Source organism: Anoplopoma fimbria, chromosome 12, assembly GCF_027596085.1.
Source record: "Anoplopoma fimbria isolate UVic2021 breed Golden Eagle Sablefish chromosome 12, Afim_UVic_2022, whole genome shotgun sequence".
Classification (NCBI taxonomy): domain Eukaryota; kingdom Metazoa; phylum Chordata; class Actinopteri; order Perciformes; family Anoplopomatidae; genus Anoplopoma; species Anoplopoma fimbria.
The window spans coordinates 4,888,659-4,910,969 of NC_072460.1; the positions used below are offsets into that span (position 1 = coordinate 4,888,659).

A 22,311-nucleotide genomic window follows, 5' to 3' on the forward strand; every position below is an offset into this window, starting at 1 on the left:
GAACCTTAGCTGTGTCATTTGAGAGGAGGGCGCCCTCTGGTGGACGCCGGCACGACAAGCACAGCGAATGTGACAAACAAACAGCTGTCTTTTTAACGGTATAATACAAACATATATTACTATTATTCTTCGGCTACATCAATTTAATATCCGGTTTTGTTTCACTGCACTCAAACGCACCAGGCCACCGTTAACGCCCCATTGACTCTGTTTGTGCTGCAAGTATTCATAAGAGAGTTACTGGAAACCTTTCCATTTTATTCAAGTGTAATTTTGGTTTTTAACTAATCAAAGCGACTGAGATTCATCCTGTTAACAACAAGGCAAATATCAGGAATGGGAGAAAATGAAAATGTCAATAATAGCTTTAATTGATGCATGTTACATTCAATAACCATTGTGATGCTCCCACACATAATTGCATACATACACAACTTTTCTCGCTGTCTCTCGAATGCGGAATGCAACAGACAACTTGTAAATGCCTTACACTATCATATATTTACATATCATCCTCCGCTTCTGTACATGGCAAATCTTTAAATATGATCAAACATCAGAGGAGTAACATAGGATACAATGTATGACTGATTGTATGTAGTTTTTGAAGCATATTCAATGTACTTTTTTTCCTTCCAAAATAAAGGCACGTGCACAAAGCACTGTCATAAAAAGTGAGTCGCACGATTAGACATGATAGGTTAAAAACTCCACGGCACCTCCGTCTTCATTCATAGTTCGCAAGATAAAACTCTTCCTTCAGCAGGGGGTTTCTTTCAAAAATGCACCAGAATACAAAAAGACATGTAAGGTAACCAAGAGGGAATAGAAAATAAACATAAAACGTGCTCAGTGCATTAAGACTTTTCCATTATAACAAAGAAACTAGAGGTGTTTGCCCTGTTTTTCGTCGCTGTGATAAATAAATTCACATTGTTACAGGCTCGAATCAAAACCAGAAGTACAGTGAGTAAACAAAAGTGAGAGAAACTGTGAAACAAACAAAAAAAAAAAGGTGTGAAGTCCAAACTGCACATTTCTGTTATGCAAACTGAATATTATGGGCAAGTTCAATATTCTCTTTCAAACCTAAAATGTCTTTTGCGGTCATTTCATATCAGCCCTGCAAACGTTAAGTGCAAACTCCAGGAGCTCTGTAACGACTCTCATTTATCAGTAAACTCAAAGGTTACCAAGCGTTAAGAGTAAACCAGTTCTACGGTTATGTCTTCAGAAAATTCACTGATCTTTAAATGGCGTGGATGTTTTTTTGTTTTTTTTTAGGTTTCACTATGACACCTTGTAGTGTAAATGATTTGACTGGCTGAACAAGCATAAATGTGGCCAAACACACAACACACACACACACACACACACAAACAAACAAACAAACAAACAAACAAACAAACAGTGCAGTGGCTGTTGTGAGATGGGACGACTTTCAGACTGGCAAAGGAAACGAGCGCAGGTGTCAAAAGTGACACCAGCATACAGTAATACAACGCAGGAGTCCTATAAATCATCCGGCAAATAAAAAATATAGAAACGGCAAAATATCAGCGTGCTCAGGGAGCTGCTGCGATGGCCGAATGCGTGTTTCGCACGAGGAGGAAGACTTTAGCAGTGGATGACAATTTGTTGTAGAATGAAATCATGGGTTAACGCTCTCGATCGTTTCTTTTGTTCTCTTCAAGCCACTTGCATCGACGCAGCAGCAGCGGTGTAAATTACAAAAGTTTTTTTTATTTTTTTTATAATGCTTGCGTGTTTATCTCCTTGGCAAAAACCCAACCCTGAATCTGTTTGATTAAAACAAAAACAGATGTGCAGATCTGGATTTTGGTCACAACCTATATTACCAAACCATCATGAAATCCACTTGTATCACAGGGTTCAAAAGGATTAAGCTATTTTACAATTTCAGAAAGGCCAACAGTGTTGCTATTGTATTGCAGTTAATGACGAGCAGGAACTCTTTTTGCCACGAAGCGTGAACCTTAAATGAAAAGAGACAGTCACTGCCGAGCTTCAGCCGTTTGAATCTTCAGCGAGTGGCTGCGACGTAGAAACCCAGCGCATTCCACCGTGGCATGGTTTTTGACACTTTGCTCTCGGAGTCAAAGGCAGACAGTGTTGATATATGTATTCATATAAATAACAAAACAGTACAGTATAAATATAAAGATTCTGTGTGTGTGTGTGTGTGTTTGTTTGTGTATGCACGCACAGTTGTAAATGGTATATGAGTAGAGGATAAGAGTGTGTTTCTGTGTGTGTGTGTTGTTGTTGTTGTTGTTGTTGTGTGTGCTTGTGTGAGCCAGTGTTAGGACAGGGCAGGGGGGGGAGGAAGGGTTAGAGGTGAAGCTTCCCCTCCCCCACCTCATGAAAGAGTGAGGTGTAAAACTCGGGCTCCAGTTGCTTGTTGCGGTAACGCTGGACGATCTCTGTTATTTTCTGCTTCCGCCTCACGTGAGGAGGGTTGTACAAGTCACTTTCCAGGCGCTTCCGTCGGCACACGTTGATGACCGTTTGACGCACGAGGAACCCTGAGGGAGGAGGACATAAACACGGGAGCTCGTCAGGCCAAAGCAGTGAAATGGGAACGTTTTTGAGACTGTTTGCAAAGTGATATGGATGAATCCTTTCACAACTGATGAGCCACAACACCCTCTGATGAGATATATGTAATGAAGATGACAAATAAGGGAGGGAAAGACATTCTGACGTTTAACTAACTGCTTTGACTATAGGGACAAAGTCAAAATCAAACAAAGCTTGCAGCTATGCCACCTGCTGGCCAAGAGTGGCATCAAATGCAATGAGAGCAGAATGAGGTTTAATATGTTTTTCAGGGTAAAGTTATGTATCAGCATCAAGGAGAGATAAATATGCCGTAGGAGCCGTTACCTAGTGCTCTTCGGCTGACCACCATGCCGTCCACCAGGGGAATCACCATGCCAAATTTGCCCATGGCTCCATGCAGCCGGATCCTGAAGAGACCCGTCTTCAGAGGGTGGATGAAGATCAGAGGAACGTCCTTCTCTAGTAACCCTGACCTGCAGCGGGAACAATTCAGAAAAACACAGAGGTTGATGACGTAGGTGATTTGCAACAAACTACAACAATAAATTAATATGTAATAGAATCATTTTTGACAAACGCTGGCACAATGCAAAACACAATAAAAACACCACAGTTTCACATAAAGACCTTATTCAGTAACGTCTGACTAGACTTCTCCTCTGATGCTGTTTTCAGTTTTTAATTGCACAAAACAGCTTCTTTGTATGCTTGAAAATAGTAAAAAAAAAAAAAACTTCAATTAGCAATCTTTACAAATGCCAAGCATCAATTATCTTTCATGGATTCCCCGCCCGCTCAGAGAATGAGTCACTAATCAGATGAACTGTTGTCATGTTGTCAGATCAGATCACACAGATCCAGACAACAAATCATTGTTAATTTGGTTAAACACAAGCCATTTAAATCTGTTTGATATCTGAGGCCACTGACCACAAGCCTCAATCTATCCTCAGTCTTTACAACACAATCTGCATAATAAGGTTTCACAAAAAACGAGTTTCTCTATGAGTCACTTCACAGTCGTAACTGTGTCACAGCTCTGCCACAGTTCCTTTTCCATGCCTGCCTTTGCACGCGCTGCATGTTCTGCTTCCTGTTTTGCACTGTGTGTGTTCGTTATCCTGCATGCGAGTGAGTGCACATGATGTTTAGCAGAAAGGTTTTTTTTTTTCTTTTTCTTTTTTGCACCTGACAAAAACCAATTCACAAACCATATGTTCTCCACACTGGCAGCACACAGAGTGCTTTGAATGTAAACGTCTGAATACCTGCAGGAAGTGCTGTTGCTCATGCTGGCTTCCAAGCCCGTGCTGGTTTCCGCCAAGAGATCAGACAAGGGGAAGTTCTCTAAAAACAACAAAAACAGTGACATTCAGGTACCTCAATTCATAGGTCACATTTATTTTTAACAGCTACCTTTTAAGGCTACAGAAAACTTTTTACTAAACTATTTTATGTGGAGTAACTAACTGACAGCTCAAGAGAAAATGCTAAAAAAAAGAGATAGAATAAATGATGTGCTTACCGATATCATCAAATCTCTCCACCCAGACCACAAACACCTTCGTCTCAGGACCCAGCGGTGGGAAAGATTTCCCAGTCGATGACCTCTTTGTCTTCACCAAAGGACTCAGCTGCAGAAATAGCACAACACACGGTGAGTTTAGGCAAATAAAACAATTCGAAAATCAGTAAATCCTAATCAGTGGCGTCAGCATGCACTTCAGGTTCACCGACGTGAGCCAAACGTTACCTTTTTGGCAGACTCCAGGTTTTCAGAATGGTTGGGGAACAGCTCTAGGGTGAGATTGGGTTGTTTGAGTGAACCGGGCATGACTTCTGTGTTGGTGTCTGCCTCCACCGTGGAGTCACTGTGCACTGATGACTCCTCTGGGAAGCAACAAAGATCAAACGGCAAATATGTCAACCCTGAATCCCTCACTGGGTGTTCATCTTATACGGTATCTATCGATTCATACTCAGACATAGTGAATACTGACCAGAGTTTTCTGTCAAAGACGGAACGACGAAGGCGATCTCCGTCAGAGCGTCAGCGTAGTATAAAACTTTCTTCTCCCCGTTGAACACCGAACCTCCCGTGTCCTCAGGAGTAGCTGCGTCTTCTACAGTGGGAAAAAAAACATCAAAAGTTCAATATTTGCCTTTTTTATTTAGATTTTCAAGAAACATAAACAATATAGGTATACAAACATACACAAGACAACAAAAAAAATACATAAAAAAATATAGAATTAACAGAAATAAAACAATAAAATTAAAAAAAATATATAAATTAAAATAATTGAATGAATATAAAATGTTTCTACAATTAGTAATCACCTATGTCCAGTTTCATCCCATCATAGTCAACATAAAGCAAAGGAATGCAAGGCTTCCATCCTGCCAATCATCTTTATACTTTCCAAGTCTTTACATGCAAGATAATAAATAAAAGGACCTCATCCTTTTATTTTTTAAAAGCTCTTGTTCTTTATTAATAGAATAGGGTTTTTCTTTCTAAGGATATACATACACCCTGTTCTTTTAGCCATTTACAAATACTTTTCCATGAGAGTGGCATCAGGTGTACTCTTTCTTCCTCATGTTATATTCTTTTGGATGACGCCCTAATAAGAAAAGCTTGGGCTCAAACATTGACTTAATTATCAAACATGCAGATAAATAACAGAAGCCATGATGTGCATTCCTCCAAAGTCTTCCTTAAAGCTGATTCAGTTGTGAGCTTAGAACTTACCTGTTTGATGTACTTCGTTGCTGTCGGAGCAGGAGTTGAGGGACCAGCTGGTGTCCAGGTGTCCCGTCCACCCTGGGTGGCGTCCCACCTCCACAGGCCAGCCCAAGGACAGCAGGAATTCCAGAAAGTGGGGCTGGACGCTTGACGATGACTCCACATTCCTCAGTATCTGATTGCGGAGAGCAAAATGACGATGTCGATCTTATATACACACACACACACACACACATTACAGTCGAACAAGGGATATTTGTCAACCGTTATACAGTATACTGCCATTTTATACACAATCTGTTCTGAACTCCCTCACCTCAGGGCTGCTTTTCTGTCCGGCCCTCACATAGAAAATAAAGACGGTGTCGAAGGGTCGGCAGGGAAGCAGGTCCAGGTAGCTGACGTCATCAAAAAACCCTGGCAATGATGACTCCAGGCCAATCAGGTGAGGAGGTAGACGACTGTTGTTGGGCTCCTATCAAGTATAAAACGAATACACAAGCATTCTAAATGAAGCATATCAACAATAATAATACTATCAATAAATATATATGATAAAACGTCATATATTACAGTATCATTACAAATACAATATAGTCGAATCCTAACTAGAATCAAAATGCAAAAGTTTAAGTTAAGTATGAGTAGCTGGAGGATTTGTTATTGGCAGAAAATGCTTTTTGCAGCTTTAATCCAAGAGAATTTCCCACCAGCCATGATCGCACAAATATTGATCACCAACCTTGAGCGCTTCCAGAGACAGAAAGCCGAAGTGTGAGAGGAAGAGGCGCGCTGTCTGGAACTCCTGCGAGGGTGAAGGGGGTTTGCAGTCCGTCAGTGGGTCGGGATAAGGCTTGGACTTCCAGATTTCCTCGCTGTGCCGCTCCAAGGTGTTCTCATAGTCTATCTGCTTGGTCATCAGAAGACGTAGCCTGTCATGCTGAACTTCCAGCTGAGAAAGAAGAAGAGGAGGAGGATGGGGCCATTTTTTTAAAAACAATTTTAGTGGCTGTGGCTGTTGAAAGACACATGATTGTATAAATTCACCATGACCACAACAAAGACCAAGTCCCACAGTCCACCTTGCAAAGCTGTGTGTGCACCTTTGATTTCAAACATTGGTATCAAACATTTCATTGGAGAAACCATTTTACTAGCTAAACCCGTACAATCCAATCCAGTACAATTGCCCCAAACATTCTGATTAAACTCTGTGTTCATTTTTCAGACCATATTTTTTCAAGTAAAAAAAAGCTACAAATGATTGCTAGGGTATTGTACTGGATTAAGAAACTGAACACCATCCAAGATCCTTATATGCTTTCCACCAAACCAGATGATTTGACCCTTTATTCCGAGAGACACTCAAGTGGAATTTCAACTCTCCAACAACTTACATGTGGGAAATTACTCTTCAGTGTATTGTGGCTGGAATCATCCTGCCAGCCCATACAACCCACCTGAGTTTGTATGATAACGAACAGTATGAGTGATTTATTTACTGCAGGCTTTAGTTTAGCCATGACAACAATCTTATTAATAATTTATAGTTCAATTATGAGTCATAATGTGAATACAAGATCATTGACAGGAAGGGCATCTCACCTCTTTACTGACAATGTCATCCAAGTCAGGAATACTGACATCAGCTTTCACCAGAGGTATCTTATCCACCTCTTCGGGGAAGGGCCTCTGCTTGACGCTGTACTTGATGCCCACGCCATTGTTGGGTGTTGGTCTGCCCTCGGGAACAAACACCTGCTGTAGAGGGAGAGAAGGAAACAGACGTGGAGCAGAGTTTATCATCAGCAAAAACCGATGTGGAAGTTTTTACGAAAAGCAAAACTTAAGCATTTCTGATGTCGGTTAAGCATTGTCGTCTTTTTTCGTGAGGCGGTGAACCACGATGTGATCTCACCCTCTGATTGGCCCGAGCCCCTCTGGGTTGGTGGAAGAGCTGCATGGTCCAGGCATGTCTGCCAGCAGTCCCTCGGATCAAAACCGTCACTGATGGACTGGGGTCTTTATGGAGAAACAGGATGGCATGTTGGTTAATTCATTTTACGTAACCAGTGCTTGTAACACTGATATAGTCTCTTCTTGTACATAAAAAACAACTGTATTAAGCCAAAGGGCGAATGTTCAGCCACTGACTCTGCTCGTTGCCGAGAGGTTGCTCCAGCATGGCGAGGATGACTGAGTTGTCCAGGACGAAGTAGCGGAAGTTGCTGGCTCCTGCGGCGCTGAGTCGGGCGTAGCGAATCAGGGTGTCTTCATTCAGCAGGCTGCAGGTGGAGGCGGTTCCGCTCGGCGAAGGGAAGGCCCCCAACACCTGCATAATACTGGGGAACACCAACGCAAACTAGGTCAATACGCACAGCACGTTTTACTTGTGTGCTGTGTGGAGGTTCAGCAGAAAAGCTGTGGAACATAAGTCACTGTATCAGCAGGAAAAAATAGAACAAATACATAATTTAGTCGACTAAAACATACAAAATACAAAGTTACAAATTTCTTTTTGGAGTCAAAAAATTTGAAAAAAAGTGATTTTCAAATATTTGGCTAATGTTAATGACATTTAATGTTGAAAAGAAGAAAAAAACATTTTGGGGGCGATATCCAAAGATGAAACTTGCAGCTATGTTTTAGTATTGGGATGATTTGATTGAACTACGTTTTTCTTTAGTTATTGTCTGGGAGGCCAGTTAGCCGATGCCTGACAAAAGCTACATTAGATTTTTTTTAGATTGTGTTTATTGTGTGCCTGGCTATCTGGGTCATGGCAAGCAGTTCTGGATTCTTTCTGACTGCTACAGCTGACTAGCCAAATGACCTAGCGTCAGTTTGCAGGGTATTTAGCATACGAAACAGCATCAGCAGTAAAACTGCGCTTTTCCACAATGGACATTTGTTTGCTAACTTGTCAACAGCCATTGTGCAGATCTAGATAAGTGTCTATTCTTGCGGATAAGGAGGAGACGTCACAGTGCGGTTCCCAGTTCATGGTTTTTTGTGCCGGGGTCATACACTTCTGTCTGGATGTAACCATGACACTGTTGATGGAATGGTGATGGTTACTGTTTTATAAAAATGTATTGCAAATGCAGGATAACTATCGCTTCACTTGGCTTTATCCTAAATAAGACGCAGGAAATATCAAATAGCTCGAGCTGATAGAATGGATATCTGCACACATTAAAAACGTATTGCAAAATGTTTTGAGGGCTTCTCAGTCTACATACACAGTCAAATACCAAACAGCATTCCTTGTATATTCACAGACAAGACACCGACAAATATGAAATAAGAATGTTTCTCTTTTTCCCCTCAATAAATGGCCTAGGACATATTCTTGACAGAAAAGAGTTGGTTTAAATAACGTGATAAACCAAAAAACACACTTCAAGTATGCTGTGCCTGTAAGTGCAGATTGTTATGAAGTGTTACATTGACATTACCAAACTGTAGTTTTAGATTCATACTGTAGAAACTTTCAGGAATCTCACCAGGACAAAGTGGCCTCGGCAGCGTCCTTCACCCTCATTGAAGCTGGGTTGTGCTCCTTCTCCCCTTTATGTCGCACTTCCTGTTCCTGTCGGGACTTGCTGCCAGAGATTCCCAGTTCCACAATCTCCAACACCTCTACCAAACAATCCTGATCCAGAAAGAAAAAGGGACCGAATCTCAGAGAAGGAGTAAACATTTTTCTTCCCACATACATGAGGCGTCGACTTAAAAAAAATGGCAAGGTATCCAGTTTTATGTATGCTTTTGGTAGAAGTTTGATTTTACTTCCCCCCCAAAAAATCGATCCCTCTCTTAACAAACAACATATCTGAGGGAAAGTTTAGTTTGTCTTTTTAAATGTACCTTCTCATCCAGCATGTCAGGGTGCTCTGTGAGCCACACACACAGAAACTGGAAGGCAGCTACAATCATGGAGTGGAGGTCTCGGGACTGAAGGGGAGCTGGACGGCTACACTGGTACACAATGTACCCACATATAGAGCTGACAGCACGTTTACGGTCTGCAGAGTCCACTCCCACCTTCACCTGTTTGAGAAATATACAAAGAAAGTACAGAAACATGTATTAATAAGCAAAGAAAATCTTCATTTATTGCACTCGTTCAAAGTTTTTGTGTGTTTTGGTGCGTATGTATTTGGTTTACTCAATTATGGCACATTTGATTATTTGTGATTTTAAATAGAAGTTACAGTTAAAGATATAATTGTTCCCTTGGCTTTTCCACCTGCTGCCACTCAACACTCTTCATTTTTGTCACATCAAGTGCCAGATATTTGCATTTAATAGCCAACTACTATATCTTTTACAAATTCTACTATTACACTCTTCTAAACTAAGAGGAGTTACAGGTGCAGCAGTTAAACGGAAAAGGCTGTACAGCCGTTACCAGGCAGGGAAAACTGCAGGTTCTATCCAGAAACTTCTGGTACTATGTGGTACTGTGTTGACAGTTTGAGGGCGATTCCATATGGATCAACTTTCTGACTTAGAAGTAGTCTTGAACCACCTGAAAGCAGCATCAGTTTTGTTTTCTGTGAGGCTAGGCTGTGTTATTTTGGCAGGAAGTGCACTAGTTAACTGGGACCAGACTAGTGATGATTGGAGACTGTTACACTGAGTTACACTCTGTACTGTTCGTTCCGACGTTGTACTTTTACCTTGGCAAGCCCGGCCAGCAGCTCCAGGGCGGCCAGTGAAATGCTCATGTCCTGCCTCCACTGGGAGTTGAGTCTCTGCGTGACCAGGTGGATGCTGCGCACCAGCAGGCCTGCTGCCGTATCTGGAAGAGCTAGACCATATAACACCGCGAAATACCAAACACCGCAAAGAACAGAGCAAAGCAGGATTCAAGCAATGCAGCTAAGGTATCTAGGGAAACAGGAAACATGTTCTGCATGCCCGGTTATTAGATAGTGAAAACATGCATTAAAATAAGAGACTGAAAACTTTACAGCACACAATGTAGACTGAAATATAGATAGTGGACATACTGCTGAGGAATAGGGCTGAGCGAGTAAGTTTTGACTTTGAAATAAAATAAAACCTTATGTGCGATATAATCAGCAAACAGACTAAATATATTAGGTCCTAAGCCTAAAAAAAATAAATACTCAAGGGTAACTTTGGTATATTTTTTAACCTTGACCCTATCTTCCCATGTTTTTTGTGTTTAAGTGACTAATGAGGACAACTATTGGTTTTAATTGGTACAGTACTGAGGGAAACGCTGCAGCTGACAGCCGTTAAACAGGCTGCTATATAATCTTATTGGGCAACTCCTTACTGTCAATGTACATCCACTAAAAGTGGAAGAAAAAACTGTTAGATTTCTATGTAGGGTCGATAATGTCATCAGACAATTATAATAACAATCTGAGCCTGTCGGTGTCAAAGACAAGCACTTTAAATGGACCTATAATGACGGTGAGGAGTTGCCTGATAGGATTATTTTGCAGCCCCATCTTAACGGCTGCAGTGTTCTTATTCAAAAGAGGAGCATTTTTGAAAAAGTGTTGCTTTTGTCCCCATTAGTCATTTATACAGAAACATTGAAACAGGGTCCAGGTTGAAAATGAAAATACTACCCTCTATTACTTACATGATCCAATAAATGCACCACAAATGACAGGGCTTAAAACTGTTTTTTAATTAATTGTGTCTTTACAAGTGTAAAGTTGCCTGAGTATTTCCCATAAAAAAGGTATAACTAGTGTAAGTAACAGAGCCTTAGGTAAAGGCTTCAAATTCTTCCTCTGCCTGGTTCCATTTATTTTCATCCCATAACCCCCCCGTCTCATAACCTTCCTTGTTGTTTATTTTATCCAATCCAAAGTCATGTTTTCTCAAGCAGACTATCCATTTCAAAGTTTCTACTATCTTAAGAACCGGAGGATGTAGAAACACACTAGGTATTACATTATGTCCGGGCTTCTGTATGTAGATGTAGCTCTGACTCAGATTTCTTTTTCTCAAGATGAGCATGCCGAGTTGGCTGCAGCGTATGTAACGACTGTCTCCAGAGCCCTGCCCCACTCTCAAGTCTTGTTCTTCCTGTCCAGGACTGAGCAGCACAATGTAACCAGGAACAATGCGGAACACCCCCCCCCAACCCCCTCTCATTTCCTGCTGGACAAAGTCACCCATAAGCTGCACACTGTTATGTGAAAGTAGCTAACTTGTGGCCAGAACTAAATGAGACTTGCCCTTATCAGTTATTAAAACAATAAAAAAATCACTATGTCCGAAACATTAATTTAGCCCAACATAGCTCAGCCCTACCGAGGAAAAGACAAAATCTTTGAAATGCTTTAGATTAAGCAAACAGTCAATTACAGAGTGAAAAAAAGGCAATCAGCAGACACTCCAAACGGTACAACAGCATGGCATCACAGCAAATAACGTTGGCGTCACCTACAAAGGCATTTTACCCAACGCTTCTTAACTCTGCATACCACTTTAACCACGTTAGCTATGAAGAACAAATGTGTTAATTCAACAAGTTACATGTTTTTGCATTGCTCAGCAAGTACGCACCGATCACTTGACGTAATGTTCTAGCAAACTCAGTATACAGGCTCTGACCAAAGCCGGCGCTATCGTGTTAACTAAGCCAGCGCGAGGATATTAGTTTTTGTGGAGCGGCCATGGGTCTTACCGTAGTCTCGGAGCAGGGCCTGGACGGGGCGCTCAGAGTCCGGGCTGGTGGCCTCCGTGCTTCCCCCGCTGGTGAAACTAATGCCACTGTTGGTGCGGCTGTGACTCTGACTCCTCACCGTCATGTGGCTCCCGTCTATGCTCCCCTACCACCACACAAAAAAAACAAAAAACACAGCGATCTAGATGTCCAGTCCGTCACACTGCTTCAAGCCTTGTAACGTGTTAATCGTTCACAGGTAGTTCAGAGCAGTGATCTGAGCCTTACTGTTTCTGTCTGTGCACCTATGGACTCCAACAGCGCTGAGTCTTGAACAATATTTAGCATTGCTCCTAAAAGAGGGGGAGGGGAGGCCAATAATTAAACAATGCATTTAATAATAAACTTTAAAACAGTCTGGAAACGGTTAAAGTGAGCAAAATACTGCACAAAACAATATGGAGAGGTACAATAATTAAATCAGCAGATACCCAGAATGAGCTGTGTGTTGGTGGGGTCAGTCTCAGTCTGAAGTGCTCCTATGAGGACATTGACGAGACGTAGCCTCAGGGACAGGAAAGACACGGGCTGGTCATGAGGCCATCCGTCCTCCTCATTGAACTTTCCTTCCAGCAGAACCTAAAGCACAACATCAACATGGCAAAGAAGCAAAAGGTTTTAACGTTAAGTGGTTTTATGCTACAAAAAGGTTTTTCGCCTAAGCTAAGGTAAAAGCTGCGGTGACAAGAAAGGGATTAAAACATACACTGCAAACCCAGAAACATACTAAATGCTGCACTCAAGTGGAGGATTTCAAATAAATAAAAATATACAGATACAAGAGATATTACCTCTGATTTGATGTTGCCAAAATGGTGCGGCAATGGCAGCATTGCGAGCAGGATGTTGATAGAGGCTCGCCTCAGGTCGGTAGGATTTACATACATCTTGAATTTGGACAGCTCCCTGTTAAGAATAAAACAAATCCCATGTACTTCAAGAAATCTCACTAAAATCCTAATGCTCTGAGAAGGTTATCCACAGTAAACATGGTAACTAATCCAGAACCAGTCTAACCTGTCTGGTACAATAGTCTCCAGCGCAGCTATGAAGTATGGCACCACCACATTGATGCCCTTCAGGTCAGTACAGAAAAGAGATGAAGAGTTGAGAATGATAGAAGCCAGAACTGGTCTACAGATGAAATCAGAGATCTGGAGACCCTGAATCAGGATCATGTAGAACCTGCAGAAAGAGAAAGTGGAATGCTCAAACCGTCGCAGTTTAAAAAAAACGTAACAGTCAACAACACTAAATCCAAACGCTCGCAGTTAGGCAGATGTAAGTTTGGGTCAGAATTTGAAAAGAAAAGACCTACCTGGACAGGTAAACAGGCAGAATATCCTCTCCGGTTTTCTTGCTACAGAAGATGCGGCAGAGAGTCCCGCAGGCCTCGGCTCGTCCCGCCTCGTAGCTCTCCGGGAACTCGTTAGCGTCGAACATGGGGTTAGACACCATGGAGTCGGTGGACATTTGGGAACCCTTCCTTCTCAGCTCCAGACCTACTTGAGTGGCTATCGCTGTAGAAGGTGCAAAGAGACAAGAGAATGAAAGGACCCTGAATTGTAATATGGTCAGCAGTATTCATGCATTTTTGAGAAACAGGCAAACAAAGACATGTAGCTGCTATATGCACACCACAATAAAAAAACAAAAAAAGGAAACATAGCTTAAATTAGAAGGAAAAAAAAAGCATCATAAAGCAGACACTTAATCGCTATCACAACAAGAGCATAAAGACTTAAATGACGGTAAACACACGCTCACTTCATTTAAAAGTCATTCAAAAGGGAACTCTGACACAAAGAGTTTGCCGTCAAAGTCCTACCTATAACTGGCCCAACGTATGACTGAGTTTAGTGCATTGGTAATAAAATGTTTTCAGCCGCAAGACCACAAAGCAAAATCCCTGTGTCAGCTCCCTCTCTGTTGCACGTATATGACAGTCACTCAAGGTACAGAACATCCACTTCATGCATTGAGGCACCAAACCAATAAAAATCAAAACTCAAGTGAACCAACAATACAAAAGGAAATCATAAAAAAACCAAACATTAATGCTGAAGTTGAGGGGTCTGAAACGAAATGATAAGGATTAGTGTGACCCAAAGGAAAAGAAAATGAGAACTGAAAAAAACAGGGTGGCGTCGTCACAAACTGGCAACGTTATGGTCGAGACAAGTGGTCAGTTGGTGAAACCCATTCCATCACCTTCGGAGAAACGCTGATACAACGCTGGTGGACTTTTTTATGTATGACAGGCAGTGGGAAACAGAAAACAATGGCGATAATGGCGATGATCATGAGGAAACTCAACTAAAAAGCGGGGAAGATTTGTCAAGAAACGCAAATCAAGTGAGGGAAAACAAGCTGCCGTTCCTACTTACAAGATTTATAAGAAAGGAGAATTTGGATAAAAGAGGCTGAAAGATAACAGAAATAGTGGAGAGACACAAAATCAAAGCAGAGCCAATATTTTGGGATCAATTCATATTAGGCATGAATTGTGTTGTGTTTTTCTTGTCCTCAATACATGACTTTTGACCCATTACAACTCTTTAACATTAATAAGACATGGTAGACACATGCAGGACACTACACCAAAAAGAGAAAAATAAATGGAGAGCCAATGAGGAGCCAAATTTATTTTCAAACACTAAGTACTGTATGTGCTGTGAATAAAATGGCTGTATGAAGTCCTTGGCATATGATTATAGTCTATATGTAGTTCTAGCCAATAGTTGGTAGATGTAAATGAATTAGAATCTGATGGAAATCTCATACCAGGCCACTTCTAACCAAGCCCTCCACCCACACAAAGAAGTTTAAGAGAAAATGGTGAAAAAAAGGAAAGAATATCCCAAAGACATACAGTAATAAAATAACAGACACCAAAAACACAGAGAACTCCACAAAAACGACTGATAAACGGCAACGAAACACCCACCTGCCCATGCATCAATGGAAACGCTATAAACCATCGCCTCACGTCTTACCGGTCATGCTGGGGTCTCGGCTGAGGCCACTGTGGAGCTTACAGTGGACCAGCGCGGCGTCGAACAGCCACTGGCCGAACAGATTGAGGATGCTGTTGACCTTCGGCCGAGCCGGGGCCGGCAGGGGCCGAGTCTCCCAACTGCTCTGATTGGGACTGGACAGCAGGGTCGGGGAGGATGAGTTTTGCTGCTGCTGCTGCTGCTGCTGTTGCTGGGATGCTTTGGTTGGTTGACTACCACTGCCCTGCAGGGTGGGGAGGGATATCTGATTAGGCTGCTGACAACATGACGAATGAAACTAACAGACAAATTAGATGAAAAGAAGATTTCTTGAAATTTCCTTGCTTAAAATGGTCTGAATTCTACATTCAGAGCATTAATTAAGCAGCAAACAACTATTTGCTATATACATCTATATAGATATATAGTGAATTAATGTCTACCTGAGCAGAGAATAAAGTCACTCTCCTTCTGTGAGTGTTGTAACCTGTTTTTGCATAGCCGCTACCATCACACGTGCATGTGAGTCTCTTTGTGTGTGCTAACTGCCGATGCTTTGCACTGCGCTGAGCTCAAATGGTGGTTACTGCTGATAACTCCGGCCGAAGGCATTGTTGCCGATTCCCCCCACCATGTTAACACTGTTAGCTCTGTAACCACTGTATGTTCTTTGCAGTTGCTTCCATCTGCATAGCTCTGTTGAGAGCCACGTGGAGGCAATCCCTCTACTCTGATTTTCAAATTGAGAACCTTCAAGTAGGACAAAACGAATGACAGGAGAGTTGATACACACACTCACTTCTATAGAAATGTTGGCAAATATATCTTTGTAGAGGCAACAAAATGTGTCACAATATATAAGCCCTGTTCCTTCTGTAGATCAACCGCAAATAGTGTTCTACAACCATAAAAATAAAAATAATAAATCCTGTTGCAGTTTGCATCCACGTCTGTCAAAAAAGTCATCACTGTAACATCCTATCCTATCAGATGTTGTCGTTAAATTTTCAGAATTAGCATATGAATTATTGAGTCAATGTTTTGTTTTTTTTGTTAGGTCACAAACAGACATTTGTGCCAAATTTGAAGAAATTCAGTCGAAGCGTTCCAGAGAAGTCTTGTTCACAGAACGGACCAGAGAGACGGATGTACAGCCTGATGTACAACCAACTTTTCTAAGTCTGCACTTACTATATGTTACAGTTTGACGTAATGCTTGAACTTACAGTTGAACTCTTGCTTGTGGTCTTGTTGACCACCGTGTGCCGTTGCTTGCGGCTGTGAGGGGGCGTGGTGTTGGTGATGGAGGGGGGCGGAGACATGCTCATTCTGTTCACCGGGGTGGGCGGAGCACTGTCAGCTCTGGGACGAGATATACCTGTTGACAGGAAGGCAAAATGAGCTGGGGACTAAAGTTGGCGTATTTCCCTTCATAAGCAGGGAGTAAAAAAAAAAAAAAATCTGATTAGCAAACAAGTAAAAGAAAGAAAATCTTCATCCCCCTACTTTTCCGGAGGACAGAACTTGGTATGGTTAAATGGAATCATTGAAGCCAATTTCCCCATTTCTAATGTTATGTAAGAGAAAAGAAAGTAGCTTCAGAGTCTGTGACGTGATCATAAACGGAAGTCATTCGTAGACATGCAAGACGATGGTTAGACACGAATCAGCATTAATTGACTTGAATTCATCGTGATTGACTTTTGGCGCCCGCAAGAGACCCCCCCTCCTTGATGATCTTGTAGGTTAATCTGAATGTCTGCAGCGTATCATTTTGCTACAGCAATACTGAGCCCAGTTGTTAATGTCATCACCACCAATGAATAGAGCACTCCGTAATACGGCCATTGCGTTATATGATGTATCAGCTGTTGTCTGTACCATGTGACAGCAGCACTGGGCAAAAAGTGAACACCCTCTCCCGTACGTCTCTCTTTTCAACAGAGACACCTACAGTGTAAAGAGAAAAAAATCACACCGACATGTTTCTATTCAAATGTTTTCAACAAATATTATTGACTGACATTTTTATCCTGATTTTGTAATGAGGAGTACTGCCCAGAATAACAACTGGAAAGGAGTAAACAGGTTATTAGAAATGAAAGCTTGGAACTGCTGTCAATTGTTTAAATTACTTTCAGTGCATATTACCATTCTAACTACTAAATTACTATATTTTACACTTCTCTGTAACCTTTTCTTAACATAATGGGCATTTTAGATTTGTTGGTGTATTTTTCTTACCCTCCATGACCCATTGATCTTATTACAGTATGAATATGTCCTTTGAACAACTTGAAAATGTATTGAGATCATAAAGAACACTGTCTGCTTTTAGTTTAGTCAAAGTAGCATCTCTTTTGCATGTACAGCAGGAAGGGCTTGGAAAGTCGGTCCGTTCTACACGTATAACAACAGCAACCGCATTTTGAATGGGATGGGGTTACCTAACTGAAGAAGGTAGCTGCCTAGAGGGTAAAAACAACACATTTAAAAACGTGAAAACACAACATCATGTAATGTTCACGTTTTGTAGTATTTTGGCTAAAATGTGCAAAAAACACTCCCTCTTAAATGACCCGTTGACTGAGCTTTTCTTTTCCATTCTTACCTAAGAAGGCATCCACTAAGCAGCTGATGCCCCTCATGGCCCTGAAGAAGATCTGGGGCAGCTGTTTCAAACAAGGATGCAGCACCACTTCATGAGGCAAGCCGCTGGAGTTGAGAAACTGTTCCTGGAATTTTGGAGTGGTGCTCACTATCGAAGGGTTGCTCAGGTCCACCGGGTTGCTAGAGACGAACAGAGAAATAGGCAAATCCACAGATGAAGAAAAAGAAAATGGGTGTCCTTTAGAGTTAGTTAGATGGGGAGAGGACATCTCTTTGTCATGTGAGACACCAGAAAAGTGATGGTTTATGCACCTGAGCATGTGGAGAAAGCGGTACCACGTCTGTGCCACACAGTCGCTGTCCATCTCTAAAGGGATCAGGCTGGCGTCTTCGTCGGGGACTTTAAAGGGTGGGAAGGACGGTCCGTGGGTAAAGCGCAAGAGCCTGGATTGAAGGAGTGAGACAGGAATGTACAGATCAAACTCAGTAGAGAATACCGACGTTTATTTTATTGTTTTTCCTATTGTCATTAATACAACCACTAATATATTCCCTACTTCAGAGACTACTACTGTTAACTTTTGCTTTTCCTTACTGTAGACTCAAGAGTACAACTGGTTAGACAAGCCAACTATCCTAAGTCTAATCAAACCAATCAACAACCTTTCCCAGCACTAAATCCAAGATGGAGCTGAGTTGATTCCTTTCTAACCTGGAGGTCAGGGCACAGGCCACTCTGCTCCACTGCTCTACGACAGGAGGGTGGTGTCTCCAGTTGGCCAGCATCTCCCTTGCCGTCTTCCAATAAGGTGGCGTGGGAAAGGAGCGGGCGCACGCCAGCAGCCACACCTCAAACAGCACTGCCATCAATTTTTCAGCCAGTTTCTCCGCCACCCCAACTGAAAGATATTAGGGGATTGTTGATTTTAGTAATCATCATTAACAGCAAAGTAAATACAGCAGGAGGAGCTGTGTAGGACAGGGGCAGGTCGTACCTCCAACCGTGGGCGGGGCAAGTAATGTGTCGTTGATGCGAAGCAGGAAGAGCAACAGCACCTCCCAGGTTTCCCTCACCATGGAAACGGACTCTCGTGCCAGTTTCTGGACTGCAGTCAGAACCTGCTGGCAGAGCCTGATGTGGTTTAGACTGTGTTGTTCAGGCCTGGAGGGGGAGACAGAGAGTTTGAAATGAGGCATTAAAGAGGAAATCAGGAGGGGAAGAGTAAAGAAAACAGCAGTCAGTGACATCAGTAGTCAGAGATACACTGTATGCCAGAGATAGAGGCTCATCTGTGAACGTTGCTGACGTACCTCGGTACAAAGACGTTGTAGAGATGTTTGAGGATGGTCTGGACGTACATATTGGGCTCCTTGACCACAGGCTGAGGCATAGAGTCCCTGGGCGACACCAGGGCCATCATCCAGTCTGTGTACACGTCCACACACAGTTTGACGGTGTCCCCCTCCAGGGGGAGGGTGAGGCCATAGCACAGCACCTCCATGGTCCATTTCACCTAGGAACCATCAATTTGTGTGAATTTCAATAAGTTCTAAGTTATTGGTTTATGACACATGACTGACATTTTGGTTTAGCGACAACAGCTCCCAAAACATAGTTCAACAGTGTGATATTCTGCCATTATTTTCTACAGTTCCTTTATGTCTCTCTGCTCTATATCAAGTGAGTGAGCACGAGGAGTTGAGCACATCTGATTTACTGTCTCATAACAAGGAAGGCCAAAGGTTTAAAGCCAGATGAGGATGGCAATAACAACACACTGCCTCTCAAAATCACGTTATGTAATTTCTTGCTAACTCAAACCAGACCGGACATTCAAAAGTCAAATGATGCATGACAAACCAGATCATCATTCTCCAGTTAATGTTACATTTGAACACTGGCGTAAAGCCATCAAGCATGACAGTAAAGACAGCGGATGTCCCATTTAATCACTTCCCCATGATCTGAAACAAAGTCCCAAAAGATGTGTCCTTATCCAAAATTATATTTTTACATAATACAGCTACATACTTCAGTAAAAGCCTACATAACAGCCCTCCCTTGAAAGCTTCCTGTAATATTTTGTCTCATTTCCTGTAGTGTTTTGAATAATATTCATGAAAAGGGAAAAGTCATTGTGAATCAGTAATAACAGGAAGGTGTATCTAAGCGCTTTCCTCAGAATGGCGTGACAATCAAAGCAACAGCAGCACTTCGGATTTATGGTTCACCTGAAAAATATTGCTGATATATTTTGGCCCCAACACAGCTCCTCTCACATCCCTTCCTGTGCTGTCATAACATTAAGTGAGGCCTAAACCTCCTGCAGAGAAAGGAGAAGCTATCTCTGTAGCACCCCGACAGTCACTCCTTTATACGCTGGAGTAGCTCCACCAAAGACACTCCTGAGTAAAAGACATACATAGACAGCCCAACTGGGGTTTGCCTAATGGCACTTAAATAGACTTTGACAGCATGAGGGGAAAAAAGCACTCTGATCTTATGGGATAAAGAAATGTACTTGTTTTGTTTGAATGTCAAGCATTACATCTGGGCAAAATACTATCATCCCCATAGAGTGGAATCACGCCTGCCCTGCTGTGTGTGCAACCTCATGACACAATAACAGAAATCACAAATTCAACAAAGCATTTGTCTTTGTGCAATCTAGGTGTGCAAACCTCATGACACACCGAAGAGGAATGTTTAGACTTGTGTATGACTCTATCCAGGTATTTGGTCCAAAATATTGTGTTATAAGAGTTTCTCCATCTCGTCCAGTCCGAACTACACGCAAAAATATCTTGAAATGAATGTTCTTACTTGAATTTTTCAAAAGAAACTAGTAGCACCATCAAATCTGTCTAAAATACATCTTATGGCAATGCGTTTTTGCAGCTGACAGGCTCTTCGAGGCATCAACATGACATACAAAACGTCAGACTACATCGAGCGACAGTACGACAGTGTGCCTCACCTCCTTGTCCGTCTTGAGGATGTTCTCTGTGGCGACAGGGCTCACGGCCGTGCCCAGAGGCTTGACCACAGCATTTGCCACCTCGGTGCCCACGCTGGTGGGGTAGGAGTGCAGAACACTGAGGTGGCCCTGGTCACTCTGCACCACCAGCTGCAGCGAGCGCCACTCAGAATACATGCTGCTGAAGTCTGCTGCGCTCTAGTCACACATCCTGCCTCCACCTGCGGACACACAAATCCTTTAAGTCAATTTAGAGAGAAAAAAAAGATGAATGGACAGAGAACCAGGTATAGGATTATGTGACATAGATGACATCTAGCTACCAATACAGTTGCATGTGTAACCCTGATGACAGAGAAAAACTTCTTTGTGATGACAGTTTTGAGCTACTAAATGTCACTCACTCAGTATCACTTTAACTTGGTTAACACTGACTGTAACATAAACTATATAAGGTTAGTTTGACATGAAAACAGCCTTGTTTTTTATGTGATTTCTCTCCTCTCAGAGATATTAAACAGTATTAATACACCACACACTAGCTGCATGCCCTGTAAGCTCAAACAACACAGTCCAGGACTATGTGTGTCCGAGAAACCACAACCAGGAAACGCTTCTGCAAAGGATTAGCTTGCTAGCTAGCTAGCTAGCATTAGCCTGCATCGACATCAAACCCTCTTCCTGGTCTCGCTGATGGCATTACCTGTTGGTTTCTGCTGTAACAAGGCTGTGTGTCTCTGTGTTAGACCAGAGGCTGATGGTAACGTGTGTTTAGTCGGGTTAGCACACGCTACGCTGCAGCTAGCTGGCTGAGCTAACACTCGCTAGCCCCGCTCGTTGACATGAACCAGCTAGCTGTCACTTTGCTAGCCGCCTAACTTTGCAGAGACGCTAATGTTTATCCACAGGGGGGGTTTATTTACCTGTACGCACTGGAAATGTTGTCATAACAGACCTCTGAAACTCGCAGTTGTTTGCTTTCTATGTATTCAGGTCTGAACCACAACAGCGTCCATCTTCGCAATGTCAAGGCTGGACGAGCTGACGGGAAACCGGATGCGTGGGTTGTCGCCCCCTGCTGGTGCGGTGCGGTAACTGCAGCGGACCCAATGCTGCGTTCAAGTGCTCCTGGTCTCCGTCCGAAAATCCTTATTTGCGCCTATTCGTGTGGATATATTGACAACATCTTCATATAAGCCACTGTTTAGTTTTACAAAAAATGTTCTGAGAAAAAAATATATATGCTCTGATAAATTACAATTGTTACAGTAGCAGTCAAAAGTTTGGACACACCTTCTCATTCAATTTTTTATTTTTATTTACATTAATTAGTGATTAAAGTCCCTAGATGTAACAGGATTTTCAAAATACTATAAATCAAAGAATCAAAAAGAAGTTAGATAAACTTAGGTGAGAAATCATACATTATGTAGAATCATTTAAGATAAGCTGCCTTAAAGTTTGTTGCTGTGCCATATTTTCCATCTGGTGCAAATTATTAAGACCAACCCTATATTTCTATAGGAACTACAGTACCAGTCAAAAGTTTGGACACACCTTCTCATTCAATCTTTTATTTTTATTTACATTAATTAGCCCACTGTAGTTTAGAATATATAGTTACAGAATATTAAAATCACAATAGATGATTAAGTGAACCCATTAATTAACTTA

The 22,311-nt window shown here is 42.1% G+C and overlaps 1 protein-coding gene across 5 annotated transcripts; it reads right to left on the reverse strand.

The window, feature by feature from the left end:
• Positions 1 to 259: 259 nt before the first annotated feature.
• LOC129099672 (ral GTPase-activating protein subunit beta-like) lies at positions 260 to 21,689 on the reverse strand. 5 transcript variants are annotated; one of them, XM_054609007.1, is made up of 31 exons: positions 21,561 to 21,689; positions 20,638 to 20,858; positions 18,971 to 19,173; positions 18,655 to 18,821; positions 18,372 to 18,558; positions 17,972 to 18,103; positions 17,661 to 17,839; positions 16,276 to 16,427; positions 15,050 to 15,293; positions 13,372 to 13,573; positions 13,071 to 13,238; positions 12,845 to 12,959; positions 12,485 to 12,632; positions 12,282 to 12,346; positions 12,015 to 12,159; positions 10,018 to 10,139; positions 9,203 to 9,385; positions 8,839 to 8,987; positions 7,487 to 7,674; positions 7,251 to 7,354; positions 6,938 to 7,090; positions 6,730 to 6,792; positions 6,075 to 6,284; positions 5,649 to 5,807; positions 5,339 to 5,507; positions 4,584 to 4,706; positions 4,337 to 4,473; positions 4,109 to 4,217; positions 3,852 to 3,930; positions 2,908 to 3,056; positions 260 to 2,546 (listed from the first exon to the last, which is right to left on the reverse strand). In XM_054609007.1, the coding sequence occupies exons 2-31, from the start codon at positions 20,812 to 20,814 to the stop codon at positions 2,353 to 2,355; spliced, it is 4,575 nt and encodes a 1,524-aa protein (XP_054464982.1). In that variant the 5' UTR covers positions 20,815 to 20,858; positions 21,561 to 21,689; the 3' UTR covers positions 260 to 2,352. The 5 variants fall into 5 exon arrangements, with proteins under 5 accessions (XP_054464982.1, XP_054464981.1, XP_054464980.1 ...); XM_054609006.1 differs by having other exon boundaries at positions 261 to 2,546; positions 6,938 to 7,093; positions 21,593 to 21,689; XM_054609005.1 differs by having other exon boundaries at positions 261 to 2,546; positions 6,938 to 7,093.
• Positions 21,690 to 22,311: the final 622 nt, after the last annotated feature.